This window comes from Sceloporus occidentalis, unplaced genomic scaffold, assembly GCF_023333645.1.
Source record: "Sceloporus occidentalis isolate IW3139 unplaced genomic scaffold, rSceOcc1.0.p SCAF_17, whole genome shotgun sequence".
NCBI classification, from domain to species: domain Eukaryota; kingdom Metazoa; phylum Chordata; class Lepidosauria; order Squamata; family Phrynosomatidae; genus Sceloporus; species Sceloporus occidentalis.
The window spans coordinates 12687043-12712308 of record NW_028316997.1 but is presented as its reverse complement, the minus strand read 5'-3'; the positions used below and the strand labels follow the sequence as shown (position 1 = coordinate 12712308).

The window sequence follows — 25266 nt, the reverse complement described above, 5'->3', positions numbered from 1 at the left end:
TTATTAGTTTTTTGTCTAAAGTTTCACACAAACCCCATCAGTAGCTATGCATAACAAATTAGAAACTTTATACAGTCTTTTTCACACACCATGCATTTGCTAATACTCTTAGAATCTTGGAAATATAAACAAATAAAATTATAATTTGGGCTAATTACATTTTGGTAGAATGAGAGTGCTGATTTCATCCAATACCCATAAGCACCATTGTTTTCCATGGCATCTCTGCAGGACTGATGCCAGCCGTACATGCCTGCATCAGCAGAACAGGTTGTCCATGACTAATTTCATCACTAACCTTAACTGTCAGGCAATATCTGTAACAGCTAATTAATCATGGCATGTCAATGCTATCTAATGCTTCAGAGTACTACCTAATGTGACTGTGAATACACAAATAATTGCTTCTAGTCGTCAGTGTGATGATCATAAGACTATTCCAAATACTTTCTTTTTTTATTAGTAATCTTATTCACAGGGTTAACCTTACAATTTCCAGATTTAGAGCAAAGCATATTAATTCCAACTGGAATACAGATAATGTTAATGAGTCTGTTGGACTTATAACTAGCCCACTTGAAGAATTTCCTTATCGAAGAAGGCTTTCTAATATCATCTTTGCAGCCAGGTGTCAGTTATGCAGTTAAAATAAATTAAAAAGAATTATTCACCAAAGTCTTTTTGGTGTAAAGGAGCAAAAAAATGCAAATTCAGCAAGAAAAATGAATGTATGTCGTCTGTTATGATGAATCAGCCAATGCCTTGAGCAAGTTTCTGATCTGCCCCAGTGAGGCTTTAATACACTGCCTTCATTCCTGCTGTGCCGTTTGCAGTGAGATGTCCACGTCTGCTGTTTTCTCAGTACATCCACTCGCTGTTCATGAATCCGACCTTTGGTGGCACTAGAGATTTAGGATTTCCTGAGCAGCGATGGATACTACAGAGGCATTCTTGCACATGTCTAAGAAGCTACATCGTAGACACAAATGTTAACACTAGAGAAACATAGTTTCTAAACGTTGTGTCTTTCCATATGGATATCTGTATTAAGCCGTATGCAAATTATATAGATAACTATTTGGAGACCATGATCACTTATTCTTCTCCAAGAAGGTATTGCAAATTGCCTCATTATTGTTGAGCGCCACAAAGAGGAAAATATTGGCATTTTTTATATATAATTTGATTTGAGTTAAATCAGTAACATTTCTCCAAAATGTTCTCACCCATTGAATTACGGGTTATACAGGGTCAGTCCTTCCTACTAAAGAAGCTTGCTAGCATGGGCTCTTCACAATGAATAGTGAGAGAGTTAAAACCACAACTCCATGTAACTCTCTTGACAACTGCCCCTTTAGTAAATAAACCCCATTTGATTTATTTTCTGGCAATTAACCAGTTAAATATTGTAAGTGGAATTGCAGAGCTTATACAGTATTCCAACATTGTATTTCAAGCGTTACTAACATCTGAAGCTTCAGCTATTGTAGGGTAGGATCAACAGGCTTGCTGGGAGTTATGGGAGTTGCAGTCCAGCCACTGATCTGTAAGAGGGATTGGTTAGACAACTATGTAGCCCCCGGCTCTGTCCTGGACAAGCATGTGCCCTTTTGTATTGTAGGGCATATTAGATTAAGTTGCTGTTGCCTAAAATGCCCAAGAGAGCCCAAGCCTTTTAAAATGCAACCTTAAAGAAGTTGTTTTCACTCACATTACCTCCGCCCCGATGGCATGATATTTTTCCACTTATTTGTATATCTTGTGTATTCCCTTGTTGCGTGATCGCTATACATTTTTAAACGAATGTTATATCCAGAGCAAATGTTCAAAAGTGACAGGAAATGTATTACAGGCCTTTTATGTAGCAAAATCCCTTGTATGTGCTGTCATAGGGGACTGTGCCATTTATAGCAGCCATGGTAGCTTGTAGTCGCGTCTTAAGAAACTGTAAATAATGACGAGAAGCATTGCATTTTAATACATTATCCTACATACAGAGGCCCTGTAAGTGTCACCGATTTCATCCGATAACTGGACAGACAGCGGAGAAATTTTGTAAAAAAAAAAAATAAGAATAATAAAATATATATATATATATATATATATGTTTTAATTCAGATCCCCACATAGAAATAATATTGTCTGTTGTTTGTAACCATCGATTGTTACTTGGAGATAACAGATAAAGTAACACTGTTCAGTCGTAACATTCTAAGAATGGATACATTAAAAGAACGTGACTTAGTAGGGAACCAAATTGTACAGATGTATTTTTTCATTGCTTTGAACTTATTGCAGTTTTAACTATAGTTTAACTAATGATATTAAGCTGGAAACCAGATAGATGTCGGGAAAGAACAGATTACTTTTACTCTTCATTTAAACCTTTAACTATCAGACAGGACGGTACCTAACGCAAAGCAAAATAATTTAGTTGGGAAAACTCCAGCTAATCAAGCGTTTAAATACTAAACTGTAGGAATTGAACATGTTGATTAAATTATGGGTATATAAATATATATAACATAATTTAATGTATATATATATATATATATATATATATATATATATATATATATATATATTAGTAAAAAGCTTTTTTGCGCAGATTCCTGCGTTCTAACCCACTAACAGGGCAGCAACTGAAGCAATACAATGCACGCATGCAAAATAACCATTTTACAGTCATAGGTTTAACCAGCATTGAGAGTTGCTAATTTAACCCTTTCAGTAGCAGTGTACTATCCACGATGCTATAAGAGGGTTAAGTCTGAAACACACAGCTGGCGCTGCAACAGTTAACCATTGTCACCAACCTTAACCCTGTTACTAATGGAAAATGAACAACCAGTTTTGTGCCCATTCCTCTTCAAATACATATATTGTCCATTAAGGGTTAACGTGTGATGACTGTACCAACCAAATCTGTTATGCAGGCGCAGGCAATCGGGTAATTATTGTTGGAATCAAACTGGAAAAAAACATCCCAGTCTTCAATTAAAAACCATTAAAACCATGCGCACACTGGCAACCCTGACCTCTGTAAAATGCAATATTGCTCACATTGAACCCCTCTGACAGAGGATTGGTTAAAGTACAAATAAATTCATGTTTGCTAAGGCTTTACCCTTTGCATGTAAATGTGCTGATGTGTTAAGACAAAGAGAATGCGATGAACGGAAAGCAATTCATTGTTGAATCTGCCCACAGCAGGGCATTTCACAGTTACAGTGCACTCCATTTAAATTCTTCTTCTGCCTGCTGCTTCATTGAAACCTCCAGTTTTCCCGATGCAATGTGTTTGTTTCTGCTATTAGTGTTGCTTTTTTAACATCTTCACAGTTATTGTAGTTAGGGGTGTAAATGATTACACGCAAATGTGCTCATTGATTCTCTGTTGTAGCTGTAAGGGCCAACATGCAGTTGTAAGACTGGCACGTTTAAGTCAGTGCTTCACAATAAATGAACGATTGCAGTAAAACATCAGTGTTTAGGGATGATGGGACTTGGAGTCAGCACTGGTAGTTGCCGGAGCTGCGTGGGGGAGAATGGTGCGCTTCACTTGCTTAGAGTGAATGAGTTCATAGGGCATTGTAGTCTGCTGTCTATACTTGGACAATAAAGTCCCTGGACAGGACAAGTGCATGCTTGTAGCACCAGCTTGAATGGTCAGCTCCTCCTCCAAAAGTAAAGGTCTGCAATGGCTACTCCCTCAATTCACAAAGCAGCCAGTGCCAAGCGTGGGAAGAGTTTCATTGAAATTCAGCGTTTTCCTTCTGTGGACATCCCAACCAACCACATAAGTGACAAGATTTAGTGTGTGTGTGTGTGTGTATGTGCAATCGCAATATGGTTTACTTCCATGACCCCAAGGCTCAATAAACAAGAAAGTGTTAACTTCCAATACTTGAATGTTTTGAACTAATGTACTTGAACCTGACATTAAAGAGTTTATGGAGCAGATGCCGGGGTAAAGTGAGGGCTCCTATACCCCCAGCAAATATTAACATTACTATATGAAGTTAGGTATAATAGTCATTAAATAGAGTCAGGAGAGGCTCATTGATTTTCATTATGAAGATCCAAACCCCACTGAGCTTCTGTTGTAAAATGTATTTACTTGAGAAACTTGCCAGTGCTGTGCCTTAATGATGAAAGGGGGCGTTGAATCCACTAACATTTAGCGAATAAACCCCAATAATAATAGTGGTGGCAGCAGACCCAACATGTGTAGACACTGACTTAGAGTTCTAGAGCATCTGGTTCTGAAAATATACATGATTTCCCAGGACAGACCCATCCTGATGATGTGGCCAGAAGTGAGAAGGGCCACAAGCAGCTGTGAGGAGCTACAGGTTGGATAACAGACAATCGGTACTGTCGGGTGTCTCGGGCTTCACTTGGAGTGTGAAGAATGGAAGAGCGCACTCCTCCTGCCAAGAGGAACTTAAGTGTTTGTTAAACAAAGACTTCCTACTACTTGTGTCCGAGACAACCAGAGAATATGTGTATATAATACATTCTAAGGGCTCCTCTGGATAAAAATAAATGCAAAGCAACAAAACAAGGATAGGCTGCCCTATGAATAAAGGGGGCGGGGGGGGTGATACAGGATGGTGGGTTTTGCTCATTAAGGGATCTGAGTGGATCTTAGAAAGAACATTCATTTGGAAAGAAGACGAAACCAGGATCCGACCTCTTCTGCAACCGATTGCTTTCCTGCAAAGAGTTTCGATGCATCCAGAGATATTGCACGTGATCATTTCGCATCGGATTGGGTTTCCATAGCATCACTTGTCTGATCTATGTATATGTTTATATGGCACACTAGGACCGATAAAGTCCTCTGTAGCGGTACATCATCACCTTCCTGCTGGGAACCATCGCAACGATTTTATTGAGACGCTCCTTCCCTCCCTCTCCTCCTTAGCGATATTATCTTTGATCTGGAAAACACAGCAGAAGTGGGGAACAATCCCGACTACCCAGAGTGGGAGAGAGACTGCCGGGTTTCGAGATTGGGGTGGAAAGAAGGAAGGGGGGTATATATATATATATATATATATATATATATATATATGTGGCGTGACGTCACGAGTGGAGCGGAGGGAAAGTTGCGCCGAGCTCTGGCAGTGTTTAAATAAGGAAGGGAGCGGGCAGTGGCACTGAGCCTCCGGCGCTGTACGAAGCCTGACATCCATACACCTCTGTTAGCATCCAGCTCGGAGTACCCGCGCATTGAGGCCAGCACGATCAACGTTTTTTCCTCCCCGAAAATAGAAGGGAAAGGAAGGAGAGCATCCTCCGCAATCAGCACCAGAGCAGGGATCCTGCACAGCTGCGGCTGCAGCATCACGGACCGTGGATGTCTATCTGCTGCCAGGGAGCCAGCCCTTCCCTGGATCATTGCATCGGAATGAGCCCCGGGGCTGGCGTGTCCCTCGGCTAAGCCAATCAATCCCAGGGAATAGGACAATCCTTGGCAAAGCGCAGGAGGCGGACGTGGGAGAGAGAAACCAAGTCCCGTTGTTTTGGTGGAGTAACATTCCATTCTACCGCGGAAGGACAGACACTTGGAGAAGGATTTGAAAACGGGCAGGGAGCCTCCTTCACTCCCGGCTGAGCACCATAGCGCTGCAGCTATTGCCCAGCAACACGTAAAAGAGGGGAGAAAAAAAAGCCCCCCTCCTAGACGTGCACAGACACATAGCAGCCTGCTGCATGAGAAGGGGTCTTACCGCCAGCCTTCGAGAAGTTGCAGCAAAGAGGGGGGGAGGACGTGCTGGGAGAAGAGGAAGGAGGGGAGAGCCCAAAGCGACTGGAAGTATAAGAGACAGAACACCGTGCAGCCCCCCAAGAAAGATTACAACAAAAAAAAGGGGGGAGGGGGGCTTGAGAAAAGCCTGGACTGGGTGATCACTGAGCAACAAGAAGGCGATCATTGATGGCTTCAGTGTATTGCGCAATCCGTCGGAGTCCCTCGGCCAACTCAGAGGAACAGATAGCTGATTCATGGATCGTTTCGAGCTTCCTGTTTCCATCACTCGAGCAGAGAATGGTGCCTGAGACTTTAGTGTGAGCCAGCGGCCGCTACTGCGAGTGGGAGCTCTTTCTGCTTTGCACAGCCAGCCTGGCTGATCGGGAGCCCTTGATGCATTGCTGTGGCGTAGGGGATCCACTGTGTTACTTTCTGGCTATTTGTTGAGTTGGAAAGCGACATGCAGCTCTTGAAAGCTTTATGGGCATTAGCAGGAGCCGCTATCTGCTGTTTTCTTATATTTGTTATACACTCCCAGTTCCTTAAAGAAGGTAAATATAATTCCCCTTTCTTTGATTTGTTTTTTTTTTTTATGTCACTATGCATTGGGATGCTTTAATGTCTGTGTAGAACTGCCTGGTCCATTTGGGTAGCAGAGCTGTCATTGCTTGTTAGGCACTGTAATTGTGGATGCGGTAAGATGAAAGCGATTTTATGTACAAAGGCATGGTGGTAATAGAAGGCTTTCCGCAGTTTTTACATTTAGGAGCAATTAACACTAGAGAGAGCCTTGGAGATGCACATCGTGTACAGAAAAAGAGATGCTCTTATGCAGGTGGAAGGACTCTCAGCCTAGCCTAGGATGAGAGAAAGAGAAAAAAAATCACGTTGAGTAATTGGCTTGTTTGGAATCCAGATCAATAGGTGCCCTGATCCCCTTTTATTCAGCAAGTTTTCAATAGATGGCACTAAAGTTCTATGGAAAGGGCAGAGGAGTGCAAACACAACGCTCCAAACCCGAAGCTCTACCCTCTGCAGCTCAGCTTCAGGCTATAGTCTTCCCTTTAATGCTCCAAACAACCTCATTGACTGCATTTTGGGTGGCAATTTCCTATTAACCACCCCGGTGGAAATACTGTGTGCGAAAGGTTAATGGAAAGAGACATTCCCCTATTTGCAGACACAGTTGTATTTTTACCCTTCTCTATGCAAACATTTGCAAATGCATGTACTGCACTATGGCTTTGTGATCAGTACTCACTATATATATATAGTCTGCTTGGAACATACCTATTATATTATACATATAAGGCTCCATCAAACTAATCTTTTTCAGCTGTTAATCCTTCTTCCATTACCCGAGTAAACTTTGTGGGGTTTATTAAATACAACAGAGACCAAACTTAAGTGTATTTAAGTCTAAAAGTGCATAATACTTAAAAAATAATATAATTATTTCCTGCCGAGCTTCTGATACAGTATACCAGTTATTTAATTTTCAGATGACAACACTGGGTTATTCTGTTGCAAATCTAGAAAGCAAAGCAACATTGTTACAAGATCTACAGCAGCTATAATTTGCCTGTCAATATAACCCAGGCGTTGGGGGGTATTGATTATGCCTTTGAGCCCAATGTGGCAAGGTGAGATCCCTTTAGGGTTTACTTAAGCCCATTCTGCCATCAAGGGGTTAAATCAGATTTCTCAGAAGATAGTTTCCGCCACAGAAATAACAAAGATCTCATCTGTTGCTATAGAATTTATTATTGCCATGTACATAGACATATAACTGGGCTTTCTGCTATGTTCTAAGCAAACATCACATGAATGTATGTATTCTTATCATTCTCATGATCATCATCCTTATAACTGATTGCTACCAAAGTGAAGCTTTACTAAAATGTATTGGGAATTTATTTTTCCTTAAATGAAGAGGCAAAATAAATGTTGTTTGCGTAGCTATTTTTATTATTTAAGAAGGATAGAGTCATTTGTCAATATGTGACAGTTAATGTGTATGTGGCCAGTTATCTATCTATCTATCTATCTATCTATCTATCTATCTATCTATCTATCTATCTATCTATCTATCTATCTACCTATCTATCTATCTATCTATCTATCTATCTATCTCTTTCTTTCTCTTTCTTTCTTTCTTTCTTTCTTTCTTTCTTTCTGTCTGTAGTAAGTTAGAATTACTATAGAAGCATCAAGCACCCTAAAGAAGCATCAATTTTTTAAATGTCAAGATGAACCTGCCAGGTAGAGGTCTCCTGTAGTGTAGAAATTTGCTCTCTAAAGACAAGTACCTTAGAAGTTAACAAGGAGTGTTAATGAATTGATCTCATGCCCAGATTTTTTTTCTGTTTGAAGGGGTCATTTTCTGTTTTCATTTTGAATGTTGTGAAACTTAATGTTAAATGGAATTTATTATATGAAAATATTTATTTTTTTTGCCAGAGAATGGAATTTTGAGACACTTTTAGCTTTGTTTCCACTCTTTTAAGAAGCCATCAAATTGTTTTCATACTGTAAGCATTACAAACCATCAGAGTTTATATGATTACTGGAATCAAATGTTGCCATGTGACTCCCTTGTGTAATGTGGGTGTCTTTGTTCATTACTATTATGCTTGTGTAGTTACAGTAGTAACAGGAACAATTATTTCATGAAGGTATAAATAGCTTTTAACTTACTATGCTGCCAATAAATATAAAGTAATGCCATGCTTGATCACCGGCTTATAACATAGCATACAATGGCTATGCTTATGTTTCATATATGGAATCCATGGCATCATAAAATTCATCTTCTAAGAACTTCAATACACAAAACAAAAAATGTATAAATAAAGCCACTACAGTTAGCTCTTTTTGAGTCCTGTGAGAAATATGTTTGTTTTCTAATATATTTTAGTCTAATAAGCATTGCATACAATAATTCTAGATAGTTCAACAATGCCTTTCTCGTTTTAATGCTTTTATTGTGATATATTTACTGTATAAAATCAGGCCCGATTCCCATAGGTGTATCACATTATGTTATGTTTTGTACCCAATTGTCATTTTCACAGGCTATAAATGTACACCTAAATAGTATTAAATGTTATATAAACCCTAATTGTATGGCTATGCTGTATGATAAAAAGATGCTCAAGCTAGGGAAAAATATATGATCATCAGGACAGGGACCAATGCTTTACAAGCCTCATCCTTTGAGGTTGGAGGGGGTTAAATTCATAGTCTAACATTTAAAACTACAGTTGGTATATACCTTTTATACCATGGTGATATACTCATTTTTGTATCTTTATCGTACTGTATCTTGCATAAAATCTAGCAAAGGGTCACCTGAAAATCTGATATATTATACTATATATAAGGTGGTGATGTTTCTCTAATGAAGTTGACTTGATAGCAACACTTACTTGATGTGAGCATTGGGAACAATCTGTGCTTGTTCTGAAGTGAGTGGGAAAAAGCTGTTTAAATGTCCATTTTCATGAAAATGTTTTTTCCAGAAAGTATAGAATGGGTGACATGGGGCGCTATTTTCCACACTTAGGCTTTTGTTCAGAAATACAGGTCGTCCTGTGGCTAATCCGTTCCCTAATGTCCAATCTGTCTCTCAATGTTTCAAGAAGATGAATGGAACTGTGAACTAAGGAAAGGGCATTGTAATTTATAATTGCAGTCCCATGCCTGTCTAATCTTTGCAGAAAGAACTGTAACCACATTTTAGACTTTTACAGACTTCAAGAAAGCAAAGTAAATAAAGGACATTAAATAAGACACACACACATATATATCTATATCTATATACCGTATAGCTATATATATATCTATATATAGATATATATAGATATAAAAAAGTGGTATCTTTACAATAGCATTATGTTTTATTATTTGGAGTCATCCTACATTGGTCAATCCGGTTGTGGACCCTTGCTAGTGTATATGTGGATTTATGATGGGCTTGTATATGATGATTATGAAAATATCAAATAAAATATGAAAAGATTATGACTTTTGAATGCCAGAGAGTAGATTAATATTAATAGGAAATCAAGATAAATGTGATGGGCTGAGTATTGAGCACCAGATGGGTTTTAAAAATGTTGCCATGCAAAGTTCCTAAAAACCATTACTAGAAAGAATCTCTATCTCTTAACTAGTTTGCACTACAGACCCTATAATTTGATGCTAGAAAATATTTAATTATTTTATGCTGGTTGAAGAGAGCTTTATTAATATAAAAAGGGAATGAAAGTGTGAAACATTATGTGTACCGCTTTCCCTATGCTTGACATGTAACACTTGAATGCTTGTCGGTCAGTATATGATGTCTGGTTAATTACTTGCAGAATACAGAATGCATGAATTCTATCAGAGTGCAACCTCTTAAAAACTGTGTATCCATAAACTATCAATGTATATAGAAGCAAAGTACTATCCCAACATCACTACACACCTTGGTTTACAGATGTAATCCTGTTTTTCTTTGTTGTTTGGTTAACCTAGTGTCAAGCTAGGAGCTTTGCATTGCAGCCTCATCTACACCTAGGGACTGCATGTATTAGAAGCTTCTTGAACATCAAACACCAACAGTAGCAAAAAAGTACAAAATAGTGATGTCACATCACAAGGGATAACATCATTTGCAGTATGCTGATGTACAGTTTAATGTAAAGTCCAAAGGAATTAACAGAAGGGATAAAGAACTACATATATACATTTAGAAATACACTTGATAAGTGAGGATTCAGAATAATTTGGTAATATTATTGCCTTTTAATCTAAAGCACACAATAAACCTTTCCAGAAGATTGTTAATTATGTTTGAATCCCAGTTTTTGATGCCATGACATGAAGATAGTGGAAATGAAACCTCAACTATGATGGTCAATGGAAATTCAGATCAAAAAGTATAAATAAATAAAAAATGATCTAAAGCTGCATTAAGACATAGTAAAAGACAATTCATGGGATTTTGGTCACATATTTTACCCCACTTTGTGGTAAATCTACAATATACTGCCACAACCATATGAGAAAGTAATTTATAAAGGTAGCAAAGCTCTATGGTATCTCAGAACCATAGTTAACAATAGATGATATTCTAGCTGTAAATCACACATGCCAGAGCATGAGGAAGCTTTCTGAAAATTACAATGACTATTTACTAAAGCAATAGTTGACAGAATAGTTGCAGTTCCATCTTCCTGACTTCCCTTGACATTACCAAGGCCAAGCCCAGTACCATTTTGCTCCAAGAATAGCTTGATTGCTGCATATAAGGCGTATTTAAAATAGTGAAATTTTTCACTAATTGAACTATGAATTATGCAATGCCAGACTAGCCAATAATATAGAGAAATTTACTGGGAGTGAGTCTTTATAATGTATCAATTCATGGATTTGAATCTACAACTCTCAATTCTGTAAAACTTACCTACCAACTCCATTTTAGTTGGTTTCATGAACCGTAACTGATTTTACACACACAGCTGTGTTGCTATATATATAAATATCTATCTATCTAAATATCTATCTATCTATCTATATATCTATATATATATATATATATATATATATATATATATATATATATATCGCTGGGCTATAATCTTTTAATTTAATATTCCTTTTAAAGCAAATGCAATTGAGGGATGGCTGGTGAGTTAGCCAAGATTTATGACAAGCATAAATAAATCTGTAAGTAGGTCTGAATATTTTACCTTAGATTACTGTTTTATTTCTGTGGTGTAATTTATTAATGAAAAGAACACGTGTTATTAAGTGCATTATCATGTGTTGGTTCAAATCATTATAGACTTTCTACCATTAATATGGAAGAAAGATTTGAGGTTATATTGCTTTGTGCATATGCTAGGATGATACAAACATCTTTTGAACATAATGAGTAGAACTCTAGAATATCTCCAACAGAAAATTTGGAAATTATTACATTTTCAATCCAATATATCCAGCAGTATTACAAGATTTAAGTATTAATTTAAGTATTGATTAAATATGGCTAAAAGTGTCCTGCAAAAGATAACATGAATAAATTAACCTTATACATCATAGTGATGTGCCTATTTATTGAGGGCATCTTATGTGACAGGACTGTGCGTTATTTTCTGAAAGATGTGCAGCCGTTTCTAAACATAACGATCATATTGGTTTATACACAGCAGTTTTTGGTTTGTCTGTGAAGTATATCAATAACCATCAACATTTAAAGTTCTTGAGGAGTGGTGTAAAATTCCAGTCCCGTGGCATAGAAGTTTATATATTTTTTTCATTACATATATATTAGTTTTTCATTACATTTTTGTTGTCCTTTGCAGTATACTCTTTTTTTTTTGCAGATTAGGTCACTTCTGAAACTTTACATATTTGTATTTGTTCTATTTGGAACTTGTAGCATTTATATTAATAAAAAAATAAAAAATATTGATGCAGCATTTATATTACTAAAATAAAAAATTCATAGGAATGCAGCATCTGTATGAAACCAAAAAACACTGTGAATATGTGATTACCCCACTTTTTACTAGACTTGGGCACCAGGGAGATCTTCGTGTTCGTCTTTGTGCTCGTCTTCGGGGGAAAAAAATCTTCGTATTCCGCGAATATTCACCTGTTCCTGTCTTCTCTTCGGGCGAATATTTATGGACATTTTCTGTGTTCGTTTTTTCTTCGTTTTTCCGGTTAAGGGGTTAATACGGGGTTAACGCATACCGCAGCAGCTCTGGCGCCAGGAGTTTAAATGTCCGTATGAGCAACTCTATTGGTCGTCAGCAGGGGGCTCGTCTGCGAATGGTTGATGGCAGACGAGCCCCCTGCTGGCCACCAATAGGGTCGCTCATACAGACTTTTAAACTCCTGGTGCCATAACTTGTCCGGTAGATACCATTGGTCTCCCTGTTCTATCATTTAACTGATAGAACAGGGAGACCAGTGGGATCTGCCGGACAAGTTGCTGCATTAGGGTTTTAAAAGTCTGTACGAGCGACTCTGTAGGTCGCTCGTACAGACTTTTAGGCTCCTGGTGTTGTAATTTCTCCGACATTTGCCACTGGTCTCCCTGTTCTATCAGTTAAATGTCCGTACGAACGACCAATAAAGTCGCTTGTACGGACATTTAAAGGATAGAACAGGGAGACCAGTGGGATCTGCCGGACAAGTTGCTTCATTAGGGGTTAACTTTTTAAAGTCTGTACACGCGACTCTGTTGGTCGCTCGTACAGACTTTTAGGCTCCTGGTGCCGTAACTTGCTGCACCTTAAGGGGTTAAGGGGCCGTGCGAGTGAGCCTATTGGTCACCTGCAGGGTCTTCCTCTGGCATCAGCCAATTGGTTGATGCCAGAGGAGGTCCCTGTAGGCGACCAATAGGCTCATTCGCACTGCCCTGTTACCCCTGACGGCGAACCTACGGATTTCCGCTTCCGTGAACTGCCGCGATGCCACGAAGATAAGGTAAGTTAGATGGGGAAGGGACCGGGGAGATTAGTAGGCGAAGACGATCACGAAGATCTTCGTGGTGTGTGTCTTCGTCTTCGCCTACGTTTTACCGCCGCTGTCTTCTCTTGGGTGTGTCTTCGGAACAAACACGAAAACACACTGTTCGTGTTCGTTTTCATGTTCGCCCGAAGACGAATGCACAAGTCTACTTTTTACATGCTTCTAATGCTGCAGAGTTGTGTGATTTTGTTTATATATATATATGTATATATATATATACATATCATTAGGGGGATAGAGTGTTAAATGGATGTAGCTTGGTAACGCATCAAATATGCTGTGGAAATTAACTGGAAAATGGCTAATGCTAATGATATTTCCCTTTTGTGCCATAATGGTTGCAACCCATGTCTTTGATAAATACTGAGCAGTATCTAAATAGACTCATGGGGACCACTCTGCATGACAGTTGCAAAAATAATTTTTGTAGGAAATTTTTTAAGGAATTTATGGTTGTCTTAAAGATTTCTCTAATTGACAGAAATATCATAGCACCAAGAGATCAAACAACTCTCTAACTTGGTTCAGTTCTAAATTTTGTGTTGGACCAGGTTCTCTTTCATCCATGTTCGTCCAGGGGAATTTCAAACATGTACTCAAGCTCCCATGACGCTCAGTCAATCTGGCATGTTAAGTATCATGGGAAATGAGTACAATTGTTGTGTCAAAGCTTAGTTTTTCTATCATTATGGATTTGCACTACAGCTGCTGTGGAATGAACATCTCATGATTCTCAGCCATCCATTTGGTTGGCTAAACATCATGACAAAACAGTACTTTGAGTGTCAAATGTTACTACAACTTCTGGAAAGCTACGGGGTGTCCTATTTTGGTTACAAGTCTTTATGTTGTTGTTTTCTTTTACTCAGAAGGAATAGTAGCTAGTAACTGTAGATTGGTCGCAAACTCATGTTGACTGCATCTAGTTGTGGCTAACCTTTACCACCCTAGCTATTGTAAACACAAGTTCTTATGTTGTGCAGGTTCATGATGGTCTGTTAGCTACTACTACCATAGTTAATCGGTAACTGACATTTGTCCCCCACCAGGAAACCATTCTCTTGAGCCAACAAAGTTAGGCAATAGGAATGAGGTAAGAAAGTACTGTGGAGGAAGAGGGAAAGATGCAGAGATATCCTCCCCCTGGAAAAAATCCCATGCTTTCAAGTAATTGTTTTGAATTAAGTTGATTATAGATACAGTTGATATGAAAAGTCTACTCACCCCTGTTCTGCCAGGTTCTTGTGATGTTAAAGAATGAGACAAAGATAAATCATGTCAGAACTTTTTCTACCTTTAATGTGACCTATAACGTGAACAATTAAATTGCAAAACAAACTGCAATATTTGAGGGGGACTCACCATAACCTGGTTGCATAAGTGTGCACGCCCTCTGGGGCAGTGGCTGTGTTCAGAAATAACCAATCACATTCAAACTCATGTTAAATAGAAGTCATTACACACCTGCCATTATTTAAAATGACTGATTAATCACAAATAAAGTTCAGTTGTTCTAGTAGGATTTACCTGACATTTGCTTAGTTGCATCTCAGAGCTAAAGCCATGGTCCGCAGAGAGCTTCCAAAGCATCAGAGGGATCTCATTGTTGAAAGATATCAGTCAGGAGAAGGGTACAAAAGAATTTCCAAAGCATTAGAAATACCATGGAACACAGTGAAGACAGTCATCATCAAGTGGAGACAATATGGCACAACAGAGACATTACCAAGGACTGGACGTCCCTCCAAAATTGATGAAAAGACGAGAAGAAAACTGGTCAGGGAGGCTTACAAGAGGCCTACTGCAACATTAAATAAAATGCAGGAATTTCTGGCAAGTACTGGCTTTGGGCTACATGTGACAACAATCACCCTTATTCTTGATATGAATGGGCTATGGGGTAGGATGGCAAGACAGAAGCCTTTTCTTATAAAGAAAAACATCCAAGCCCGGCTGAAGTTTGCAAACACAAACATCAAGTCCCCCAAAAGCACGTGGAAAAATCTGTTATGGTCTGATGAAACCAAGGTTGAACTTTTTGGCCATCATTCCAAAAGGTATGTTTAGTGCAAAAACAACACTGCAAATCACACAAAGAACACCATACCCACAGTGAAGCATGGTGGTGGCAGCATCATGCTTTTGGGCTGTTGTTCTTCAGCTGGAACCGGGGCCTTAGTCAGGGTGGAGGGAATTATGAACAGTTCCAAATTCCAGGCAATTTTGGCACAAAACTTTCAGGCGTCCGTTAGGAAGCTGAAGATGAAGAGGAAGTTCACCTTTCAGCATGACAATGACCCAAAGCACAAATTCAAATCCACAAAGGCATGGCTTCACCAGAAGAAGATTAAAGTTTTGGAATGGCCCAGCCAGAACCCAACCTGAATCCAATTGACCATCTGTGGGGTGATCTGAAGAGGGCTGTGCACAGGAGATGTCCTCGCAATTTGACAGATTTGGAGCGCTTTTGCAAAGAAGAGTGGGCAAATATTGCCATGTCAAGATGTGCCATGCTAATAGACTCCTACCCAAAAAGACTGATTGCTGTAATACAATCAAAATGTGCTTCAACAAAGTATTAGTTTAAGGGTGTCCACACTTATGCAACTGGGTTATTGTGAGTTTAGTTTTTCCCCTCAAAGATTTCAGTTTGTTTTGCAATTGAATTGTTCACGTTATAGGTCACATTAAAGGTGGAAAAAGTTCTGACATGATTTATCTTTGTCTCATTCTTTAAAATCACAAGAACCTGGCATTTTAACAGGAGTGTGTGTAGACTTTTTATATCCACTGTATTTTAGCATACAAGATTTTTATATTTTCTTTAGAGACTAATCAAAACTGTTTGAAACAACTACCATGTTGGATGTTAAAACCCCATTCACATGCCAGAAGTCTCTCTACTTATTGTAGAGACATATGGTCTCATGCTTTGTATGTCTATAAAGCAGTTGTTTATGATAAAAAATATGTTTTACTTCTAGCACCCAGATTTGGATAGTGTTATCTTTCAGTGGCATTATATATAATGACAACTGATATCGGCAAATCCCATATCCTGTAAGAAACTGGAGAAAGAGATTCCAGTCACTGCTAAACCCATTTATACTTTCAGGATTAGGATTTTGATGTACATAGTCTATTTGTGGAAGAAAAGAAGCATAAGGATTACTTACGTTGTATTTTTCTTTCCCCTATTTCAGTGCCAAAGAGGTAAATAATATGATTGGCCAAGATGACTGAGGCTGAGGCTGAGGCTAAGACCAGACTTGAGCCAGATGCCTGGCTTGACTCACTGTTCTGAGAATTAAACACAATAGGACTGGAAAATTGGGAAATTTGACTTCTACCTCTAGCAAACTGTGCCTATTGTGTCATCCAAGATCCATGCAGAGAGACCTATTTGGGCAAAGGTTGTTTAGTTATTGTAAACCTCTTTTTACTGGCTTAAGCAGCTCTAGCAAACACCCACTAATTCTGTCCACCCAAATATCAAGGGGCCCAAGCTTTATTGGTTTTATAATCCATAGCTGCCATAATATCACATATTCTTCTGTAGCAGATATGATGATTTGCTGGTATTCAAAAGGTAATGGTGTATTTTGGACTCGGTTTGATTAACTGTTGTCTTAAACCTATTGGATACTATTAAAAACATGTCGTTACAGCAGTGTTAAAGTGCAGAGTACATAATGAAGTGTGATCCAAGAGAATCTGTTAACAAGAAATCACTATCCTCTATTAGTTCAGCAAATGGGGTGTAGAAAAAGAACTTGGCACTAACTTTCCACCTTACAAATGTTCCATTACATTCAAATGAATGGAAAAAAAGCATCATATGGATCATATTACTGAAAGACTTTCTATAACAAAACCAGTCTGTCATGTTTAAGCAATTCTTTTTCCAAGCAGCACACTTACCTATTTTATAAGATATAGGTATTAAAATAAATGTGAAATGTCAAACATACATTTTAAGCTTCTATTGTTATATTTCCACTTTTTTAGTGTTAGTTTGACAATTACATGGTTTTACCAGCTTGTAATTACTATTAATCACACCTGACAATTTGAAAAATAAAATACCTAAAATATATTGCAAACAGGGCTTTGTTTTATATTACTCTGCAGATAAAAATAGAATGTCTATATAAGTCTATAGATATGTATGTTAAAATTATTTATTATAATTTTATAATTTATTTATAATTGAATATACTGTATTTAAATGTATATACAATCAAAATGTTTTGTGGCAGCAAAAAATATTTTATGCCTCCAAATTAATAATTAAGTCAACTTTTTCATCATGTACCCAGATTGCTTTACATGACCTTTAATTAGCTATGTATACTACTGTTTTGTTTACATAGTACATATAGGATACTGTTCATTTTATCATACTGATTTGGATTGGTTGTCTCTCTCCAAAGTATTTGTACTTTGTATATTGGCAATATTCAATAAACTGAATATTAGATAATACCATACAACGGGTGGAAGCAGGGCCGACCCGACAATGGAGCCGAGTGGGGCAACCGTTCCAGGCGGCACTTTTGAAGGCGCGGCATTTTGCCGCCCCAAGCCCTTTTTTTTTTAAAGCTCTGCGGCGAGTCTCCCTGTTCGGTCTCGGTGCCGGCTTGTAATGCTGAGTGCCGGAAGATTACCTCATTTCTAATGAGGTAATTGTATCTCATTTTATTACTACATGTTTCCTTGTTGTGGATAGATTTACAATAAAGTATTCATATTCTAACCAGTTGGAATATTTCTATATTGTTTTTGCCAAAGCACTGGTTAATGAATCAGTGATTTACAATATGCTTCTATTTGTGAAAATATATCTAGAAAAGTTTGTAATGGTATGTTTAGTGTGCTTTGTGTTTTAAATTTACTAATTATGTTCTTCTAAGATGAGCTATTTAACACATTTTGTGGGTCACTTCATGTTTCATTGACAAACTGGGGTCATAGGGGTTAGTTACTATTCTTATTACTTTGAAACTACTTTATGGTTCTTTAAACTATTTGCCCTGCACCTGCATTATTGCGTTACTCCAGAAATAAGATAAATTAATACAAGATTGATGACCAAAGAAATTGAAGCTGTCAGCAGGGAAGGTAGAGAGATATTGAGAGAGAGTGTGAGAGACTAAGTGAGAATGTGAGTAAGAGTGAGTGAGTATGTGATTGAAAGTGTGAGAGAGCATGAGCGAGAGTGTGAGATAGTCAGTGGGAGTATAACATAGCTTAAGAGTGAGTGAGAACATGAGAGAGTATAAGAGTGAGTGAGTGTGAGAGGCCATAACTAAGAGTTTATAAACTACATACGCATAAATAATATTGCATACATGTATTTCCTAATATTTATATATAATTTTTGTAACAAAATGTGCATGTCGTGCGGCTCTCAGACATGTAAAGTTTATCGTATGTGGTTCTTATGTTAAGCAAGTTTGGCCAACCCTGTAATTAGACCAAGCTCCCATTGTGGTCTTTTGCACTCATACATTTTAAGGGTTAGGAACAAAAACATGCATTGGCTTTCTACATATACAAGATTTAGAATATTTTGTTTCTGAGTGATATAATTGTGAGAGGCCATAACTAATTTATTTTTAATAAATAATAGACCTATAAGTGAAGGCTAATCCTTTATAAAACACTTCCCTAGAAGCAGTATCTGCACATTCTCTACTATCCAGAATATAGACCCTGTCATTATAATAAAAATCATATGCAAGTGGTTTGCATATGATATGCAAGTACTGCAAAGTAGCCTCAGTGCTGAAAGACTGAATTTGATATAGGATTTTCTGCAGCAATTAACCTTGTGCAGAATCAATATCTCATGCCTGTGTTATTGATACCATTCCATAATACCATTCAGTAAAGTAAAACACATTTTAACCCACAACTTTCAACACCTTCCTCTTCTACAAACACAATAGTTTAGCATGCAATATTTTAATTGATGATTGTATCAACCACGATGATTAATGGGAAGCATTTACTTTTGACCTAAAGCATACAAAATCTTGTTTCCTAGTTTAAAAAAATGTCAGAAAGACATACAGAGCTGAAAAGAAAACAGCAACTGGGCCATTTTCAGCTGCAGCTTGATGGTAACATTGAATAAACTGCTTGCCAACTAGGTCAGCCAAATGTCGGACTGCAAGTTTCTATTTTGTGACATTTTACAAAGAAGGACGTATGTTTTTTGTGTTTTCTTTAAAGAAAATGTACACTTTTAGGGAAATATTTTATATAATATTTTTATATGTTCATACCTTCGACTAGAAAAATATCTCTCTTGTGGTTGGGAATTATAAAATAAATTCCAATCTTGTCTATAATTGAGAGACTAGTGGCTAAGCTGTAAATTGCAGTGAGATGACAATCTCTATTCATTAACTATGTATTATTAAGTTTGGGAAGTTTCTGCTGAATGGAGGCTGGGTTGGCATGGTTCATAGTTAAGTTGGCAACCTACAATCCCTGTTCAGATAATGATTACAGTATCCAATTTCCAACTGTAAAGTTGTGCATTGGACAAAACATTGAAAGGAAAACCATTACTTTTACAGATAAGCATGATTAAAGATATTTTTTTTGTACTTGTACTTTTTTTAAACAGTGAGACTGCATTGGAAGTGTTTAGGTTAAGGGAGTATTTTACCCCAAGGAAGCTGAGAGAATTGGCAAAATTGTGGCACAGAAAGCATATTAATGTTAAGATTGCAAAAGGGATCAATAACTTAACAAATGGGAGAGGAAAAAAGAAGAAATCATCCAAATTTGAGAACAAGAACTTGGCTGCTCTCATGATATATCACTTATTGAGTAACAAAAGTATTATTTAGAAAGACACAGATATACCGAAACATATTTTGAAAAGTAGCAAATGTGCTTTGATATTTGGACAATGTCAATGCTGTTTTAGAATCTTTTACTCTGAATTTGTAGCTAAATACTTCATGTATATTCTGTAATGATTTGCCTTTTCTAGCACTCTGATTAAGTTTGATTGCTGCTATTAAGATTTGTGATTATCTGGGGTATTTAGCATATATTGGCACCTGTTCCTTCACATGTAAATTGATTTGTTGCATTGATGCTGAAAATCTTAAAATTTTAGTCTACATTTTTTTTAGGTTTTAAAAATAAGATAATTATACAATTGTTTTGAACAAATAATATAAATCAGAAAATTATTTTAAAAAAATACAATATGTGACCATTACAACATATTTGCATATGTATTTATGCCAGCAATCACATGATCATGGACATCATTATTGGTTCCCATGAGTCTCAGTTGGAATATGTTCCCTGCACCAGTAAATTGCTGGTAGCTGCCCACAGGGAAGTATGATTTTCCACATTGTCATGATGGGATCAGTATGGTGGTCTGAAAATCGGTATAGCAAGGAGGGTCATGATAAACTGTAAAGGGGTTAAGCATTGTTGGTCATTAAGCATAATCTGTCTGCAATCCATATGCACCATTGCCCAGCAATGTTTGAGTGGCAGGTTTATTTTACGTTACCTCTGTATGGAAATACCCCCAAAATATATAATTTTTCCACTACAAGTAGCATGTACGTAATATCTGATGGTATTAATAAAAGTAAGGTCAGCTTGTGGTAAGTGATAAATTCAACTAACATTACAAGTTTAGTAGTGATTTTCAAGACCTTGGTTATCTGAAACAGAACAACAGATTCATTAAAACAACAATTACGAAGCAAAATGCTTCTCATTTATACAAAAACAGGCTCTATATTTGTTTTACTATCCCTGAACAATCCAACGTGTTGAATACTAGTGTGGCTGGTCCATTCCTAACAACAGCACACCCTTATTCCCTCTAGATTGTAAACTCGTTTGAACAGGAGCCTTCTCACATGTTATTTCTGTATGTCATCTTGTTATGTTATATACTTGTTATGTCCTGTCTACCATTTGTATAGCACTGCAGAATCTGATGGTGCTATATAAGATAATAAATAATAATAATAAAAAAATATATAAATTATATAACACATCATCTTCAAAATCTTAATGGCCCACAACGCTCTAGTCTTCCAAGAGGCCATTCAGCCATCTGCTTTCATTGCTCCTAGAATATCAAATTTTGATATATATATTTAGTAGGGATAATTTCTGAAATTATATATTTTAAATATGCTACTCAAGATGATGGATTTAGGAAGGTTTTTGTACAAGAAAGCCAATTTCCGTGACTAAGATCTTTGGTGCCTAAATGGTATTTACTCAAATCTCCTCCTGCCAACCAGCGTTTGGACAATATGACTACAATAGTATGGGCTTCTGCTAAATATTTTACTAGAGCTGACTTTTACCATTGGTATGTCTTCTACACAATTGTTTTTTATAACACTGCATTTCAGGTCCTCTTGTTTTCTCTTTTCCCTTTGATCTTGTTAAAAATGAATAAAAATGTAAGGTGGGAAACAAATGATAAAATGTGTAATTCCTGCAGGTGTTTTTATTGTACTTTTTTGTTCCAGCGATTTGGAAATCATCCATCCAAAACGCTGCCTTTGTAGTCTCATCTACTTATAAATTATCCGTAGTAGCATGCGTCTCATATTTACCTGTGTAACACCTGATAATTATACATATCTTATTGCAAGCCCCATAATTAATCACATTCTGCAGAGAACAGGATCGTTAATCATCTAGTGGATTAAGTCAGTTCAAACTATTGAGATCATTGACTCTTGTTACAAAAATAAAATGCATGTTTTGCATCTTAATACATGCATTATATGTTCCCTTACCGATATTAAAAATATATTTTTTGTAAGGCAGATGGAAGCGTAATTCTTCCTAAAATCTATTCTGTTTTTTTCATTTGAGTAGCGTCCTTATTTAGATGTGCATGGTTATTGTAATATGCTTAAAAGCAAGACGACTTTTGTGTTTTAGATATTACAAAACCAATTGTCATGATCTGTGTTTAGTCCCATACTGGCCCTCAGTAAACAGAGCAATTTGAAGTGGTTGCTCAGGCGATCGATCGAACTAAAATACATATTTAGCTTAAGGATGGCCCAGTCTTCACATCCGTTTTGTTGTTTAAAGAGCGCAGTCCAATAATCCTACATGAATGAGGTGGACTTACTGTATTCTTTTTTTTATGTTCAAAACAGCTGTAGGGGCCTTTGAGGTTAATACAGAAGATTCAGAATGCTAGAAAATATTCTGATGAAATACTATAGAGTTCCACATATCTGCTTTTAGGATAGCCCAATCACAGCATCAATTTTATTGCTTAAAGTAGGTAGTCATGGCTTTTTCTAACTAATGGATCATGGTGAACATATTCAACATTGGTTTAATGTTTCTGATTATTTATCTGGCCCCAAATGTAGAAAATATTATGCAAGGTAAGGAGCCCCTTGGCTTCCCTGTGCTGGGAAGCTAGGACTTGCATATTACTTGCTCTTTGAATAAACATAATTCTTCGAAGTGAAGTGAGAATCTTTCTTTAAAATAGGCAATGCTAAAATGCAAAATTATCAGACACACACACATTAAGTCCCAACCCCAAATTATTTTACATTTTTATATGAAATGTATATTTTTTAGAGTGAATTTCATTGAACCACGCCTCAGACTACAGTTAATTAATTTAGTACAAATTAAAATGTATGGTGAATTATATCTTTGTTTAAACTTTAATAAAATGTCAAAATTATTATTGCTAATCAGGTTTTTTTGTACAATTTGTTATAGGACAGCTGTTATCTGAGGAAAAGTATATGAGGAAAGTCATGCTTTGTGGCATTAGTGTAAAAATCAATTTTACCTATGCTTGCATGCATTTGGAAATTATACTTGTACAATTAGTTTTTTTTGCACTTATTTAACATCTGTATACATTATTATTAATAATATTATTACTATTATTATTATTATTCATGCATAAATGCATAAAATATTAGCAGTAATGTTATATACCAGCTAAACTGCAAATTTATACATGCAGTTTTATGTTTTACATATGACGGTATTCTTGTGAGTAGTATGAGTACCACTGGAATAGAGATGCTAGAGAAAATCAAACTCATATGATGTTAATATACTTTTCATGTGACTGTTGGTGTAGTAATGTTCCAACAGGCACCAATACGGTTTAAAGAATAACCTATAAGCTCTCCCTTGACCGTTGTTTAATGTTTCTTCATGTACACATCACCTGCTAGTAACGGACCTAATTTTATGTTGAAAAAACATTGAGTCTGACCTTTTAAAATAGGTAAGTTAGTTACAGCTGTTTGTATTGTTCATGGGTTCTTGAGTACATTATTAATAAGAGACTCAGATATTCAGACACGTGTTACATTTTTTATAGGAATATAATTATAGTGTGTGCTGAAATTGATGACCATTAACTTCAAGGCATTTTTATACTCTAACAATAACTGTAAGTGAAACAGCATGTAATTTGTCTCAGGTTATTTAATTAATTTCTGCAATAATATGGACTTTGAATTCTCATTTGGCTTTTTAAATATTAGCATAAACCTTTCTATCTTCATTCGTAGCTACATTTCTAAAAATATATGTGAAAAGTATTATGGGAATACCAAATACCGCTTGAAACCTAATTTTTAAATGTATGGATTTATATGGGTGTTCACTGTGCATCAATGTAGTAAAGAAAAAGCACTATTAATATCCGATGAAACCGCTGAATGGTCATTACGGTTATTTGCAAAGTTGTGATATATCACTGGGTAATGTAGATATTTGTAAATACATTCATGAATCTTCTGTAGTAGAAGGAATTTTTTACTTTTTACCCAACTGTATTAACTATTTCTATACTATAATAATTATTATATTTATTTACATTTATGTCTTTGTAGTCCACATAAATGTAACATTTTATGGGACAGTTTATTGGGGTGAAATAGGTCTCAAGCTTTTCATAGGAAAATGCCCATAAAGGGAACAATTCTTTTTAGCTGCATCTTTTGAAAATACTAAGAGGTTATTATTATTTTATATGAGTTTTTGTTACCCACAAATATACAAAATAAATTATCTTTGACAGGATAAATACTGATAATAATGATGAGAGACAGGCACATCCTTTAAATTATTCTGTCAGTCAAATGTAATTTGATTGTGACCTTTTGTGGTAGTTTAATATTGGTTGCTGAAGCTGTGATTTTCTACCAAGAATAACACTATTTGGCAATTTTGATTCTATTACAGTTCATCTTCAGTAATATTCAGTTGCTTCCAACTTATTTGTTAAGTGACACTCTAATGAGGCATAGTCTAGTCTACCAATAACCATATTAGATATAATAGAAACTATACTTTTTAAGACTAGGTACACTTGCACAAAGTCAGGGAATTTGTAGGCATATAGTTAGACATAGGATTACACAGTTATACCAACAGGTGCTGATGTAATGTCCCAGTAAGTAGATCCTAGTTAATTGCAGGCCAAAATACAGAGTAGCACAGACCTGAGAATAGAGGCATAAAACAGAGTGGATAGAGGTACTCACAGGAGGCAGGCAGCTGATAAAAAGAACAGCAGGTAAAAAGATGACCTCCTGTGAACTTCCGCAAAAATGGCAGCGCTTTCCATGATGTCCTCTCCCCCTGATTGGTGGATTACGGAGAGGACATCACCAGAAACTCTGCAATTTTTCTGTAAGATCACCTAGAGTGAACAAAAATGGTGGAGCTTCTGGTGGTGTCCTCTTTTCCAATTGGAGAATAAGGGAGATGGCGTCTCCAGAAACGCCACCATTTTGCAATACGATAACCTTGTGTGAACTTCCACTAAAACGGCAGAGCTTCTGGTGACATCCTCTCCCCAGATTGGAAGAGGTGACAGGAGATGAAGTCCCGGAAAGCTCCGCCATTTTCGTGAAAGGTCACCAGGAGGTTATGTCCACAAAGATGCAGAGAAAGAGAGAAGAAAG

The 25266-nt window shown here is 36.8% G+C and overlaps 1 protein-coding gene across 1 annotated transcript in view; it reads left to right on the top strand.

Annotated features, from left to right (window-relative positions):
- Positions 1-6218: 6218 nt before the first annotated feature.
- The window catches only part of LOC149302860 (chemokine-like protein TAFA-5), a 189661-nt gene continuing 170613 nt past the window's right edge, over positions 6219-25266 (top strand). Inside the window, exon 1 of the mRNA XM_089482075.1 lies at positions 6219-6309. Within this exon, the coding sequence (XP_089338201.1) occupies positions 6219-6309 (91 nt within the window). The remainder of the gene's footprint in view (positions 6310-25266) is intronic.